This window comes from Salvelinus namaycush, chromosome 9 (assembly GCF_016432855.1).
Source record: "Salvelinus namaycush isolate Seneca chromosome 9, SaNama_1.0, whole genome shotgun sequence".
Classification (NCBI taxonomy): Eukaryota; Metazoa; Chordata; class Actinopteri; order Salmoniformes; family Salmonidae; genus Salvelinus; species Salvelinus namaycush.
The window spans coordinates 38,789,593-38,805,486 of record NC_052315.1 but is presented as its reverse complement, the minus strand read 5'-3'; the positions used below and the strand labels follow the sequence as shown (position 1 = coordinate 38,805,486).

Here is a 15,894-nt window from a genome sequence, read left to right as displayed (position 1 = left end):
ATAGGGTGGAAAGTTAAGTCCCTCATTCAGGTTTTAAGCCCGGCAAATCAAATATAACATGGACAGTAAAAAGACAAAACTCCTGTGTCATTAATAAGGGTAGGAATTCTACAGTCATCAAATCTGAAATCACCCAGTCAACGTCATAATGCTTCTTGTCATTGTAAGGTGTGTGGCATGTCTTTTCGTTACATGTGTTCTTTAGTGAATCATGTGAAAATTCATACAATGGATAAAGAACATCCTTGTGGTGTGTCTGAAAAATGCATTGAGTCCTCGGAAAGTATGAAAGATCACCTGCAAATGCATCTTACAGCGAAGTTTACTTCTAACATTTGTAGTAAATGTTTTGTAAGGAATTGTAAGCTGACAGTGCACACAAGGACTCATTCAGCACTGGTTCCCATCTTAGAGTGCACATGAGGCCTCATACAAGGGAGAAATCATATGTCTGCCCTGATTGTGGCATAGGCTTGTTTCAGAGTGAACATCTGAAAGCACACAAGGATCCACACAGGTGAAAAACCATACCATTGCTGTTTTTGTGACAAATGTTTGAGGACTGGCACTAATCTGACGGGTCACATGAGGACTCACAGGGGAGTAACCATATACGGTGCATTCTGAAAGTATTCAGACCCCTTGACTTTTTCAACATTTTGTTACGTTACAACCTTATTCTAAAATGGATTAAATCATTTCCCCCCCTCATCAATCTACACACAATACCCCATAATGACAAAGCAAAAACAGGTTTTTAGAAATGTTTGCAAATTTATTAACAATAAACTGATATTACATTTACATAAGTATTCAGACCCTTTACTCAGTACTTTGTTGAAACACCTTTGGCAGCGATTACAGCCTCGAGTCTTCTTGGGTATGACGCTACAAGCTTGGCACACGTGTATTTGGGGAGTTTCTCCCATTCTTCTCTGCAGATCCTCTCAAGCACTGTCAAGTTAGATGGGGAGCGTCGCTTGATGCTGCGATTTCTACAGCATGATGCTGCGATTTCTACAGCATGCTGCTGCCATTTCCACAGCATGATGCTTCACCGTAGGGACGGTGGCAGTTTTCCTCCAGACGTGACGCTTGGCATTCAGGCCAAAGAGTTCAATCTTAGTTTCATCGGACCTGAGAATCTTGTTTCTCATGGTCTGAGAGTCCTTTAGCTGCCTTTTGGCAAACTCCAAGCGGGCTGTCATGTGCGTTTTACTGAAAAGTGGCTTCCGTCTGGCCACTCTCCCATTAAGGCCTGACTGGTGGAGTGTTGCACAGATTGTTGTCCTTCTGGAAGGTTCTCCCATCTCCAAGGAGGAACTCTGGAGCTCTGTCAGAGTGACCATCGGGATCTTGGTCACCTCCCTGACCATGGCCGTTCTCCCCCGATTGCTCAGTTTGGCCAGGCGGCCAGCTCTAGGAAGAGTCTTGGTGGTTCCAAACTTCTTCCACTTAAGAATGATGGAGGCCACTGTGTTCTTGGTGTCCTTCAATGCTGTAGAAATGTTTTGGTACCCTTCCCCAGATCTGTGCCTCTACACAATCCTGTCTCAGAGCTCTACAGACAATTCCTTCGACCTCACGGCTTTGTTTTTGCTCTGACATGCACTGTCAACTGTGGGACCTTACATAGCAGGTGTGTGCCTTTCCAAATCATGTCCAATCAATTGAATTTACCACAGGTGGACTCCAATCAAGTTGTAGAAACATCTTAAGGATGATCAATGGAAACAGGATGCACCTGAGCTCAATTTTGAGTCTCATAGCAAAGGGTCTGAATACTTATGTAAATAAGTGATGTTTTTTATTTAATACATTTGCAAAAATGTATAAAACCTGTTGTCATTATGGAGCATTGTGTGTAGATTGCGGAGGATTTTTTTTTTTATGAATCCATTTCAGAATAAGACTGTAATGTAACAATTTGGAAGAAGTCAAGGGGTCTGAATGCTGTGTAGATGGAGACTGTCAAATGCAACAACAACAAAAAATATATAACAAAACTATTCCGGATCTTTCTTATCTCTCAGATATAGGACAGACACTTCAGAACCAACTTCCTTTTGATATTATCTGTTTCATGTTTCATGTAGTGCATATTTTATTAAATTAGTTTGTATGGGCTAATAGCAGTAAGGCCAAAAAATATATATATTTTTTTGTTGTTACCGCAAGTGGTCATAAAATTCCAAATCAAAAAGCTAAATTATCCTTTGTATGACCTTAAAACAACTCCATATAGCTTAGTAGAACCCCCCGAGCAGGTTTGTGATAATGTTAGTCTATCTAACCTTTATTGTATGGAAGTTTATAGAAAAATAACACCGCTTTTACACGTACTTAGCTATGTCGTTTGTCTGAATTTCCTATTGTAAGCTTACGGGTTTTCTACATTTCCTTTCTACTTGCCTCCAGACATCCTCTGTCAACAGTCAGTCTCTGAAGAGGTTCCCCCTGAGCAGCAGCACTATGTGCAGTAGTGGAGCCCCAGTCTGGGACAGGAGGACCCAGAGCCTACACAGATAAAGGAGGAACTCGGAACCAGTCAGTGGGAAGAGCAGCCTCAAGAGCTGGAAGATGATACCAAAGACTCCATGTTCTTTCCTGCCTTTATGGAACATGACTGTGAGGATCCAACTCTGCACTCCAATCTTTTTCATGCCCAAAATTATGGAAAAGAAGAGAGTCTCTACCCATCACCTCAACTGCACAAACAGAAACTGGTGGAGATTACTACAGAGTATCAGAACCAACTAGTGATTCTCAGCCCGTCTGCAGAAAATCCATACTGTTCTGCAGCTCAAGAGTAAAAACATGGATAGGATGGGAATTGGAGGACCTCAGGTTAAGCCAGTAAAATCAAAGAAAACATGGACAGTAAAAGACAAAGCTCCCGTATAAACACTGAGGGTAAGAAATCCACAGTGTTGTCCAATCTGAAATCACCCAGGCAAAATGACCATGCACTTTGCCATTGAAGTGTGTAGAAAGGAGTGTATGGAAAATCTTTCCACTACATTGGTTCATTAATGAAACGTGCAAACTCATACGAAGGAGAAATAACCTATTTGTGGTGTGTGGAAAATGTTTTGGGCCACAGAAAGTATGAAACATCACATCGAAACTCACATTGCAGATAGGATGTTTGTCGTAAATGCTTCACTAACAATAGGGATCTGACTGTGCACATGAGAAGCCACTGGGCAGGAAGCGTATCAATGTTCTGTAATAAAAGTCACAATGGGGAAAATGTGTAAGAGTGCAATGATTGGAGTAAATATTTCAATGACAGTGGCTGCATGAACTTCCAAAAGGCCCACGCAGGCCACTGTCAACTATTTTACTCACAGTGGTGGTCAGTGCCGTTTAAGATGAGGGAGGATGGTCATTTTTTTAGGAACATGGCCTTGTTTATATTACAGCATATTGGATGACTGTCATTCATATTCCATTCACCCAGCACCCAATGTAACATCGATAGGTTTAGGCTACTACATGATACTCAAATTTTCCCTGTACCCATCATTTCATTGCTAAAACAAAGCTTATGACTTAAAGTTTACAACGTAGGTGCACCGGTCGAGAGAATTTTAAGCAATGAAGTTAAGACACAGTGACACATTCAATACCGCCTTGCACACTCTTGCCTGCATCTAGCTGATCTAGGGTGTAATCATTAGTCCCAACAGTTGGAAACATACGTTTCTATTGGACAAATTCAGGTATGTTTATCCCCGTTTTGTTTGCTGCCATTTAAGATTTTTTTTAAACAGAATTGAAGGAATGAATACACCCCTGATCACACGGAAACACAGTTCACTTTCATAGCAGCCACATAAAAACAGCATGATCACATTGCTCGTTGGATATATCATTCCTTCTCGCAACTATCTACGTGCTCTCCTCTCACTTTTTCCCTTCGCTTGTGGGCTTCAGTGCACAACACATCAGCTGTCTGTGACCAGGCAAAAAAAACTTTCCAAGCCAAACCTTCATATCAAGACCGCTAACTACTACACACAGCCTACATGGTTGTCACGTCATAGTCAATATACCAGGACTAACGCATTAGTAAACTATCATTCAGTACAGTCAGAAATCAATTTAGCAGTTACACCGGCACGCGCCGGTTGCAATAAATTACTAAAACCAAAAGCTTACCTTGACGTTCCTGTGTTGGATAGCCATAGCAAGCTAGCTAACATCGCATCCCTCTCTGTTTGAGCCGGGTGTTTGAGTAGGCTAAACTTGCTAGCTGCATTCACTAGCTAAGTAAAAGTAAAAAATATATACAACCTAAAATAGCTAGCTCTCTCGCTTCTCAATTTTGGAAGAAATTAATTTGTTCAAAACTGTTCAACTATTGTCTTTCTCTTTGAGTCAACTACTCCACATTGTATGCACTACAGCGCTAGCTAGCTGTACCTTATGCTTTCAGTACTAGATTCATTCTCTGATCCATTGATTGGGTGGACAACATGTCAGTTCATGCTGCAAGAGCTCTGATAGGTTGGAGGATGTCCTCCGGAAATTGTCACAATTACTGTGTAATCTATGGAAGTGGGTGAGGACCTTGAGCCTCTTAGGTTTTGTATTGAAGTCAATGTATCCAGGAGGATAGAAGCTAGCTGTCCTCCAGCTACACCATGGTGCTGCCCTACAGTGCTGCTGAGGCAACTGTAGACCTTCCTTGAAAAACAATGTGTTTTCATCAATTATTTGGTGACCTGTGAATATATTTAGTAGTTTTATCTAAAAATGATCACTTTTAATGTTTCACAATTTTTATGAAACTCACTTGAGGATGGTCCTCCCCTGGTTTCTCACCTAGATCTGTGTAGTCCTAATGCTGGATGAGAGGAGTAACTTGCAACCTGTGAGGCATAAAATTGTTTGTGGTGTTATTCTAATATGGTGGGGAGGAAAGGAAGTAAGCTACTTATGCTCACTGACATACCTGTGCGCCTGTCATTGATGTAAAAAATGTTTTAAGTAATAAATCATTGACAGTAACCCTCAAAAGCCATTTAATTAATACATACCGGTAAACCTTTTTAATTTTCATATGTAGTTCTATTTGTGACGCAGATCACACTGCAAGTCCTGCCTCTCCCATCTCCTCATTGGTTTATAGAAGCAGGTACCCACCCACGTGGGTGACTGAAAGACGAACTTGGTCAGTGGCGGTAATGCACCTAATTTATGAAAGTTGCCAATCGCAATATAAAGTCAAGAGAAGAAAAAGACTGGAAGGAGAGATGACTAGAAACGATTCGGTTGACCGTTTTATGTGTGGATTAATTGGAGGAGTAGAGGACCTTGTGCATTTCTGGTAAAATAACAACGCAATGTTTATATCCCAGGACAAATTAGCTAGCAACAGCAAGCTAGCTAAAAAGGACAAATTAGCTAGCAAGTGCACACTAGCTAGCTAAATTGCAATAAAGGTTTAATGCTTTTCGACCTGTCCCCAAATTAATGTAATTGGTTCAGAGTTTGTTTTGATATTTTAACCTGCGTGTCGTGATCGCGTTTGGTGTGGGGGGACAAAATAAATGTATGCACAATGGCGCACGCGCACAACCGGTTTGGGTTCGGAGGACCGTTCCTGTCATGCAGGTTCAGGTATCCTATACAGGACAGTTGTATATTCTAAAAACAGAGAAACTGCATTACGCCAGTGTTTGTGGTAATACATCTGAAAAAGGAAAAAAAAGTTACTGCGATTTCAAGTATGTTTTATTCAGTTGAGATTTGTTGAGTTATACTTTAATGCCCATGAAATATAATAAGCCCAATTGTTCACTTCCAGGTAAATCAGGCTTAAATGTCTTTCTGTAAATGTGCAGTAAGTTGCTGTTCCAACTGAAGAAACTGTTGGTCAGGCAGCAGATACCTCTGAATGATGGCCATCACATCTTTTTCAGTGCTGTGTTCAAAGTCATGTCTGTTCTTGAATGGTAAATGTCCAGCCAGCTCACACAGAGCCACATTGAAGGCAGATTCATCTTTGGCACCAAAGCAGGACCTCCTAGGCCACACGACAATGCGCACACCACGCCTGGCGCGCACATCAGACTTCCCAGGTGGGCAGCCTCGAGTGAAAAACAGGTTGTGTGCCTTGTTCCCCTCCACCAATGAGTCTGTGACCTGACTAATGGCACGGACAACTTTCTCAAGGTCGTCCATTTCAGCGTAGAACATAAAGCCGATGGGGAAGTCTCTCAGACGGTAAAATCCCTTTTCCGGCACTAAGGGTTGGGTTGAAGCAGTTTCTAAGTTTAGCTCCTGGTTCATGTAGTATCCATGAAGGTGGAGATGATTGACAGATGCAAACGCACCAAGACTATTGAATCCCACCCGGAAGCCCGGGTCAGAACTCAGGAGCACAGATTCGATTCCGATTTGGATGGCAGCGGGGGTCAGGACCTGTGGCGAACACTGGGTGGGCTCTGGAACTAATAAACAGTGACCAAATTCCAATGGGCTAACATTGACCATCACCATAATTCTACAGAGTTCATCACATGGGTGTCCATATTCTTTACAGGGGCCCCCACCTTTGGGGTGCGACATAGGCTCAATTTGCTTACTCATCTCAAAAATGACTTCCTCTGGATTGATTTTGTTGAAGTTGAACTGCTTGGTGTCAAAGTTTTGTTTGATGCTTAATATTTCCTGAGGCTGTCTTCTCTCTATCCCTCTTTGAATATTCAGTTGGGCCACATACCGAGCCGGCCCAGGTAAAATTCTTGTCTCCAAGTCGCCCAGGTGATAACGGAACAGCCCTCTGTCCATCCTGTCAGTCCAGCCGGCTTGAATTGTCGTGTCAAATTTAGACATCGAGGCAGTTCGGTCACCACATCCAGACCAGCAAACATGGTCAGCAAAATCTCGGTTACAGTAGACGAAACGTGTTGGCGATTTGCCGTCCTCCATTGGTCTGCAATAAATATTAGTACCGGTAGCTACCCAGACGTTACGTGGCACGATGTGTCTCGTTTCAACAATGAGATGAATGGCATGGAGTGACAACGCCGAGTCTTATCTCAAGGTAAATAGCATGTAGCTAACGCACCGTTATCTGAATCAGCAGCGTAGAAAATAAATTACATATCTGTCGAGTTTATGTAAAAATCGATATCTAACCGCTAATCTATAAGTAGTTTAACCCCGTTATTTACCACAACTATCAGGAAGCAACTAAAAACATGGCATATTTTATCAGCGTCTCCGCAGCAACACTAAAAAGTACTTCCGGATCTCGGACATTTTCTAAATAAAAGTTTTCCACGTAATAGTAGTAAAGTGTCAATAACATGTATTTATTATGTATTTATTCATGATTTATACAAATAATTGAAGGAAAAATACGTAAACTGTAAGTCAATGTGGATAGGATCCATCTTCGTTCTGCTTTTCTTCCTGTGTCAGCGATTTGTATTGAGGCACGTGATCGCCATCTGGTGGTGTGTTGACGTGCTCTATGCAAATCTTGTTACTATGGTATATTTCGTCGATTCGGAAAGGGAAGTGGCTAGCTGCTTTGGAAAGTTATCGAAGCAGAAAGTTTTCTTTCTCTGAAGTTGACTAGCTAATAACAAACAGAAGAAAAAAACAACATGGGAACAACAGCAAGTCAATTAAGGAAGGATCTGCTCTCAGAATATCAGGTGAAATAAGACAGCTATCTAGCCAATGTAACGTTACACAACAAGTTGTTGGTCATTGTACTATTTGGTAGCGTGGTTAGGTTAACAAATAGCTTACTTAGCAAGCTAGTTAACGCGGTATCTAAAAAGTAACCAAGTTGTTTTTAGCCAGCTAGTTAGTTTAAATCGTTTATGCCCTCATAAAGAGTCGCTGTTCGGTTTGAATTAATTGCCTTATATTAATTCTCAAGTGTATTGTCAGCTTTTGATGACGTTGTTGGTAGAACAACTTCTTGAGCGCATTGCAAGTGACACGACACTGATAAAAGCAAGAAGTTGAGGCATAATTATATCAATTTGGAATGTGTGGTGTATTTGAAAATAATGCACCAACTCTTCCCCTCCAGGAGCTGACGTTTCTTACAAAGCAAGAAATTATTCTGTAAGTAACTAGCGTTATTCCCCATTATTTAAATTCGCTGATGCTATTGTTGTCAATATCCTTTTTGATCATATAGTAAATATATAGGCTCCATCTTGCCAGAGCCAAACTTCCTTGTCAACTTAACTTTAATCCTTACTTACGCAACGTACTAAAGTCTAATTTACAAGGAAGTTTGACAGGCAAGATGGATTTACTGTAACTGTTTGAACTAGGTTGGAAAGGTTTGTCATTGTACATCTATTGCGAAAGAGACTTGTTGAGCAATCAACATCCATACAGGCAGAGTGGATGTTGTGATGCATGTTTTCTTTAGGGCACACAAGAGATTCAGTGAACTCCTCTCCAAAGAGGACAGAAACATCCCCACCCCGCGAGTGCCCATGGAGAAAGTCCTTTCACTGCCAGAACTCAAGGTGACAAGATTGCAATTAAAATTATACTAAATTACTAATAAAGCGAGTAAATTATTTTTAGTTAAAAAACATTGTAACAAATGTTTGATTTACTTTTGACTGCACTGGCCCTTTAAGGAACAATGTGGTTTTCCTGTGTTTTATATATATTTCCATACTGAGGTTGGAATAATATTGTGATAATGCCTTTTTAGTGTAAGCTGTTTGAAAAGACTACCTGAAATGTCAGCCTGTTTTGGTGGGATGGAGCGTTGGCCTTTCCATGGTGACCTCACCAAGCAGTAAATTAGTTAGTAGTTTTACCCTCCCCACTTAGACCACCCCGACAGTCCTAGCAAAATTCTTGCTTGAGAAATGTCTCTTTGCTAATAAAATATTTTTGCCCATTTGAATTTAAAACAGTAATGTACTTCATTGTTACCCAGAAGTGATTAGACAGAGAAAAACATCTGCATTGGACTTAATGTTCTGTTATGTTCTGTCCCCACCCTTTAGTCCAACCCTTTCAGAAAAAGGATCTGTCACGTATTCTCAACATCTGATATGAAAGATGGAAGTCTCACCTTTGAGGACTTCCTTGATCTCTTGAGTGCCTTCAGTGATTCAGCTACACTGGAAATCAAGTCCCACTACGCATTCCGCATTTTTGGTAATACAATTGAGACTTTCTTAGGCCTGTATATGTATGTACTGTATTCATTGTTGTCTGGCAGTTTTTTTTGGGGGGGGGGGGGCTGGTGAAAATGTTGAATTGGTATTGTTTTGTCTGTTCAGACTTTGATGATGATGGCACTCTGGATGGTGGGGACCTGGAGAAGCTGGTGAACTGTCTGACTGGTGAGACGGATGACACAAGGCTTACCACTGAAGAGATGAGGCAGCTCATCAGCAATGTGAGTTAACAGATTAAGTCCACTATTGCCTGGTTCTTTCCAATGTGGCACTGCCTCAGGGAAGACCATAAACTGGGAAGAGCATCAGCCTAGCCTATAGTAGCAGCTGTGGCAGATTTGAATACTGTCTCAACGCAGGAAATTGCATTGCTGAGTATGATCTATGGTCCTATCGCTGAGTCTACCTTTCAGGTCTCCGTTTGCAATCTCCAAGGCTAAAACAAATACTTATTTACAATATTGCAGATTCTTGAAGAGTCTGATATAGACAAAGATGGAACTGTGAATCTGTCAGAGTTCCAACACGTCATCTCAAGGTCACCAGATTTCGTCAGGTCAGTACAAATCTGATTAGAATACTCTTCATAATCTCTACATTGCACCTATGAGCCTCCCTCTAATGCTCTGCGTTGTTCTCTAGTTCTTTTAAGATTGTTCTGTGAAGTCGACAAATAAGATGCCAGGATATGGATACCTTGGATTCTCTGTCCTATTAATACTCAGAAGACCTTTTTTTTTTTTCATTGTAATAATATTTTTAAGATCTTGCCTTAAATTCTTTGTCTGTAGATTAATATTTCTATTATGTTTGATAATGTATTTTTACATAATGTATATGCAATAAGAGCCCTCTAACTGTATTTTTTAAATCTAAATATCTAGAATAAAAGTAATCAAGTCTTAGTCACTGACTTTGTCATTTTGTTTATTTTTTATTTGTCTGAACAAATCATCATGAATATCTAGTCCAGGGCTCTCCAACCCTGTTCCTTGAGAGCTACCCTCTTGTATGTTCACTCCAACCCTAGTTATACTGTAACTAACTTGATTCAGTTTATCAACCAGCTAATTATTAGAATCCGGTGCGATAGATTAGGGTTGGACTGAAAATCTGCAGGATGATCGCTCCAGGAACAGGGTTGTAAAAGCCCTGATCTAGTCAATCAAAATCTGCACTGTCCTTAGTGCTCAACTCCTACAGCCAGTTTTTCCATTCCATGTAGTCCTTAGTTACAAAGGAAGGATAAAGGATATGTGTCAGGATGGAGAGGGGTCCTCTTTGATAGCAGAAACAAAAGTGTTCCATGGCCCAAACACTACTTCCACCACACGCAGCCCCTGGTCCTTGAAGAACTCTACTCATCTTGGCTCGTCTGAGCTGCAGTCCCCTGTCCCAGCTGGCCATATTCACCTGAAACAGTGATACAAGCAGAGCTTGTAGCCGTGGTTATGAGGAAAGGCCATGTCTTTCCATTCCTGGATATGTATTGCGCTTTGGAATTCATAATGACCTCATGCAATACATAGGCCTACTCGAAGCCACCTAGAACAGGTGACATTTTCTAATCATGAATATTTTTTTAAGCTTACCCCAGCCGCAAGTGTAGAGATCACCCGTACCAGAAAAATAAATGGAAAAAACTTGTTATATTTCTAAATTAGCCGTTTGAGGACGCTCATGTGAAGGGCTCTTACTTGTGACTGCCGCAGTGTGGCGGGAGCCACAGCTGATCTTGCTGACCTCACATGAATGAGTGACATCCACCAGGGCTGGGAAGGCCCTGCTCTCCTCTTGATCTTCACATGTGCTGTCACCACCTAAACAGCATACAGCAGTGCAGGTAGACAACATCAATAATATGTTTTACACTGAATAAAAATATAAACACAACATGTAAAATGTTGGTCCCAAGATTCATGAGCTGAAATAAGACCCTATAAATCACAGGTGTCAAACTCATTCCACGGGGGGCCGAGTGTCTGCGGGTTTTCGCTCCTCCCTTGTACTTGATTGATGAATTAACATGACTAATTAGTTAGGAACTCCCCACACCTGGTTGTCTAGGGCTTTATTGAAAGGAAAAACCAAAAACCTGCAGACACTAGGCCCTCCGTGGAATGAGTTTGACACCCCTGCTATAAATGTTCCATATGCACAAAGTGTATTTCTCTCATTGTGGGCCCAAATTTGTTTACATCCCTGTAAGTGAGCATTTCTCCTTTGTCAAGATAATTCTTCCACCTGGCAGGTGTGGCATATCAAGAAGCTGATTTAAACAAAATGATTATTACACAGGTGCACCTTGTACTGGGGACAATAAAAGGCCACTTGTGCAGTTTTGTCACAAGTTGAGGGATCATACATTTGGCATACTGACTGCAGGAATGTCCACTAGAGCTGTTGCTAGATCATTTAATGTTAATTTCTCTACCGTAATCCGCCTCCAACGTCATTTTAGATAATTTGGCAGTACGTCCAACCGGCCTCACAACTGCAGACCACGTGTGACCACGGCAGCTCAGGACCTCCACATCCGGCTACTTCACCTGTGGGATTGTCTGAGACCAGCCACCCGGAAAGCTGATAACTGCTGGTTTGCACAACCGAAGAATTTCTGTGCAAACTGTCAGAAACCGTCTCAGGGAAACTCATCTGCTTGCTCATCGTCCTCACCAGGGTCTTGACCTGACTGCAGTTCGGTGTCAAACGACTTCAGTGGGCAAATGCTCACCTTTGATGGCCACTGGCACTTTGGAGAAGTGTGCTCTTCACGGATGAATCCCGGTTTCAACTGTACCGGGCAGATGTGTGAGCGAGCAGTTTGCTGATGTCAATGTTGTGGACAGAGTGCCCCATGGTGGGGTTATGGTATGGGCAGGCATAAGCTACATACAACGAACAGAATTGCATTTTATCGATGGCAATTTAAATACACAGAGATACCGTGATGAGGCCCATTGTCATGCCATTCATCTGCCGCCATCATGTTTCAGCATGATAATGCACAGCCCCATGTCGCAAGGATCTGTACACAATTCCTGGAAGCTGAAAATGTCCCAGGTCTTCCATGGCCTGCATGCTCACCAGATATGTCAACCACTGAGCACGTTTGGGATGCTCTGGATGGATGTGTACAACAGTGTGTTACAGTTCCCATCAATATCCAGCAACTTCGCACAGCCATAGAAGAGGAGTAGGACAACATTCCACAGGCCAAAATCAACAGCCTGATAAACTCTATGCGAAGGAGATGTTGTGAAATGGTGGTCACACTAGATACTAACTGGTTTTCTGATCCACACCCCTACCTTGAAAACAAGTTATCGGTGGTCTCCTAACCAGTTGTGCTATTGTATGTTTGTGTTATTTGTAACTTATTTTGTACATGTTTCTACCACTGTCTCTTATGACCAAAAATAGTTTCTAGATCTCAGGACAGCGATTACTCACCTCTTACTGGAATTAAAAAAAATCTTTAATGAGTCAGACGCAAAGGATTTACTTAAAACACCTGACAAGGCCCTCATCCCCGTCATTCGCAGGAGAAAGACCGAGATATCAGGGACGTAGGTCGGGGTGCCTTGTAAGGATCCGACAGCAAGTGGGTAATCTGCCTTTACCATCAGTCCTATTAGCCAATGCCAATGTTTTCCCGCACATTGATTCTGTACCGGTAACCCCTGTATATAGCATCGCTACTGTTATTTTACTGCTGCTCTTTAATTATTTGTTTTACTTAAGACTTATTTTTCTTAACTGCATTGTTGGTTAAGGGCTTGTAAGTAAGCATTTCACTGTAAGGTCTACATCTTTTGTATTCGGCGCATGTGACAAATCAAATTTGATTTGATATCTGTATTCCCAGTCATGTGAAATCCATAGATTAGGGCCTAATGCATTTATTTCAACTGACTGATGCCCTTTATATAAACTGTAACCTAGTAAAATAATTGAAATTGTTGCATTCTTGCCTTCTTCATCAGAGAAAGCATCTGAGCGAGCGAGCGAAACAGCACCCCTCTATATGTAGCCCGTGTATCTGATGCTATCTGGCCAGAAATAGTATGACATTCCACAAGATATAGTCCCGACACAAATCTAGCGTTGCCAGAGGCGCGACCCAGTCGTTCAGTCTTTTTGTTCTGTATCTATGGATGCGACCCAGTCGTTCAGTCTTTTTGTTCTGTATCTATGGATGCGACCCAGTTGTTCGTTCTAAATGTTCCATTGCCATACTGGCTGGCAACGTGCTTATCCCTTGCTTGTTAGCTAGCCAACTACGGCTAATTTGCTGTCACGTCAAACAATCTGCGTCACAAATTGAACTGACAGGCTGACTACGCCGCTCGTGTCGTAAAATAAATGTAGAAATCTATATTATTCAATTATTGCACCCACACTGCTCGCGAGCGTCTGCGTTGCCAAGTGCTAAAATAGAAGTCAGTTCTATTTGTAACGCAGATCGCGCTGCAAGTTCTGCCTCTCCCATCTCCTCATTGGTTTATAGAAGCAGGTACCCACGTGCCATCTCCTCATTGGTTATACCCACGTGGGTAACTGAAAGACGAACGAGGTCAGTGGCGGTAATGCACCTAATTTATTAAAGTTGCCAATCGCAATATAAAGTCCAGAGAAGAAAAATCTTAGGAGGAGGAGAGATGACTAGAAATGATTCGGTTGACCGTTTTATGTGTGGATTAATTATTGGAGTACAGGACCTTGTGCATTTCAGGTAAAATAACAACTCAATGTTTATATCCCAGGACAAATTAGCTAGCAACCGCAAGCTAGCTAAATAGGACAAATTAGCTAGCAAGTGCTAGCTAAATTGCCATACATGTTTAATGCTTTTCGACCTGTCCCCAAATTAATATAATTGGTTCAGAGTTTGTTTTGCTATTTTAACCTACGTGTCGTGATCGCGTTTGGTGTGGGGGACAAAATACACGCGCAGCCGTTTTGGCTTGTTTCACTTTGGACTAAATTGGGCATGATTATTTTGTTTGTTATTTTTGTTTGGTGTCTGTGGATTGAGCAGTTGTCTCGGGGGCATGTTCGTGGCTTGGGGGGAAATCTGCCAGCGTGCTGGGGTTTTTCCTTGCCAGCGGCCTACAGTGTGTAATTACCCACCGCAAAGACTAGGGTTGAGTTATTGTAGGATTTGGGGAAGCTGCATATATATTTAATCTCTCTCCTGTGGTGCCCAGTGTGATTGGCATTTCTCTTGTGGTCTGGTGTGCTCAGCAGAGGGGAAGAGCGAGAATTTTAAAAAATTATATTTTTTACTTGTGACTATGGCGTCTAATGTAGACGAGTTCATTCGCTTTCCATCAGAGGAACTGTTAGAATTATGCACTAAAGAACAGCTGTTGAAGATCGCTGAACACTACAAGGCTGAAATTAGTTATAAAGGTCTAAAAAAAATCTGTTGGGTTGACTATTGAAAGCCAATCGGATGAAGTGGTATTCTTGAAGTTACCACTGGGGCAGCCTCTGCCGAGAACTCGCCACCTCCTCAGCGTCTCGCTCTTTTCGTTTCAATGGCCGCTCCATCTGTTAGCCCTAGTAGTCTTTCTTTTGAACACCAGAAATTACTGCTTCTGTTATAGCTAGAGCATTATCATGAAAAGGAATTGGCATTTAAACAAGATTTGTAGCGTGCTAAAATCAAGTTGCAATAACAGCGGCTAGAGTTGGTTAGGGAAGGAAAGCTCTCAGGGGAGTTTGCGCTGGGAAGGTGACTCAGATTTACCTAGTGGTCGCTCCTCTCTCGGTTGTGCCCCGGACTCATTTGATATTGTTGCAAACTTACTGTTGACAATTTAATGAGAAGGACCCTGAGACGTTCTTTTCGTTGGAGCTTGTTGCTGACGCACTCTCTCGTGCGCCCTGTTCCTGAATGTCTAAGTGACTGACCATTGTTTATTTTTTGGGGTATTGTTCTGTCGCTTCTGTCTGGTCTCGTTTTCTTCTTTCCTCTTAAAGGTTTCTTCCTGTGCGCAAAGGTTGCTGAGGTCTGGGGAGGACAAGGTTGGCTGGGGCAAGTGGAAGTGTGGGCCGTCATTGGGGACGTAGGGCTGGGCCAGGGTGTGTCCCGGGATAAATACCTTTCCCCATTCATTGAGGAGACTCCATGCAGATACACTTGGATTTTGGTTGTTTGCTTTGGCACCTTTCAACAACATCCATCATTATCACGTCTATGCACGCAACCAATCACTTACACTACTGATTACTGACTACACACACCATTGTTTATTGTATATAGTTTACTTCAGTTAAGGAATAACAAAAATGTATCACCGCGTTGTCTCCCTCTTTGTTACGGGCTACGAGCCGGTTCGTGACAGATATTATATATTGAATAATCGGGACATGCTGTATAAAAATACTTATGTTTTTAGGATATTCGTTCTGAAATAATATCCTATTGGTGAACCAACTTGTAAATGCAGATGGCCTTTTACTTAATTATAAGGATTTCTGATCACTTTACAAGATCCCTGTAAAACCTAAATATTTTGCAATTGTTTTAGATGCCATTCCCTCAGGTGTTGCTTTATTATTCAGGAATGTAACCTGACCCTCAGAACATACATACAATTAACCCCGTTGACCCAGCAATAGGAAAGTTTTGTTTTTCTTTTAGTCCATTCAACAACAGAGCTATAGGAGCCTTGTTTCAACAGGATGTTGTATCTATCTA

At 41.8% G+C, this 15,894-nt stretch overlaps 2 protein-coding genes across 2 annotated transcripts; one reads left to right on the top strand and one right to left on the bottom strand.

Moving 5' to 3' along the window:
• Window positions 1-5,724: 5,724 nt before the first annotated feature.
• Window positions 5,725-7,233, bottom strand: gdpgp1 (GDP-D-glucose phosphorylase 1). The gene has a single exon (XM_039000619.1). It carries the CDS (start codon window positions 6,940-6,942, stop codon window positions 5,827-5,829), a length of 1,116 nt encoding a protein of 371 aa, XP_038856547.1. The 5' UTR covers window positions 6,943-7,233; the 3' UTR covers window positions 5,725-5,826.
• Window positions 7,234-7,492: 259 nt separating this feature from the next.
• LOC120053492 (calcium and integrin-binding protein 1-like) lies at window positions 7,493-10,091 on the top strand. Its single transcript, XM_039000618.1, has 7 exons — window positions 7,493-7,676; window positions 8,063-8,097; window positions 8,414-8,513; window positions 9,009-9,162; window positions 9,288-9,406; window positions 9,653-9,741; window positions 9,828-10,091. The coding sequence occupies exons 1-7, from the start codon at window positions 7,626-7,628 to the stop codon at window positions 9,847-9,849; spliced, it is 570 nt and encodes a 189-aa protein (XP_038856546.1). The 5' UTR covers window positions 7,493-7,625; the 3' UTR covers window positions 9,850-10,091.
• The last annotated feature ends 5,803 nt before the right edge of the window (window positions 10,092-15,894 follow it).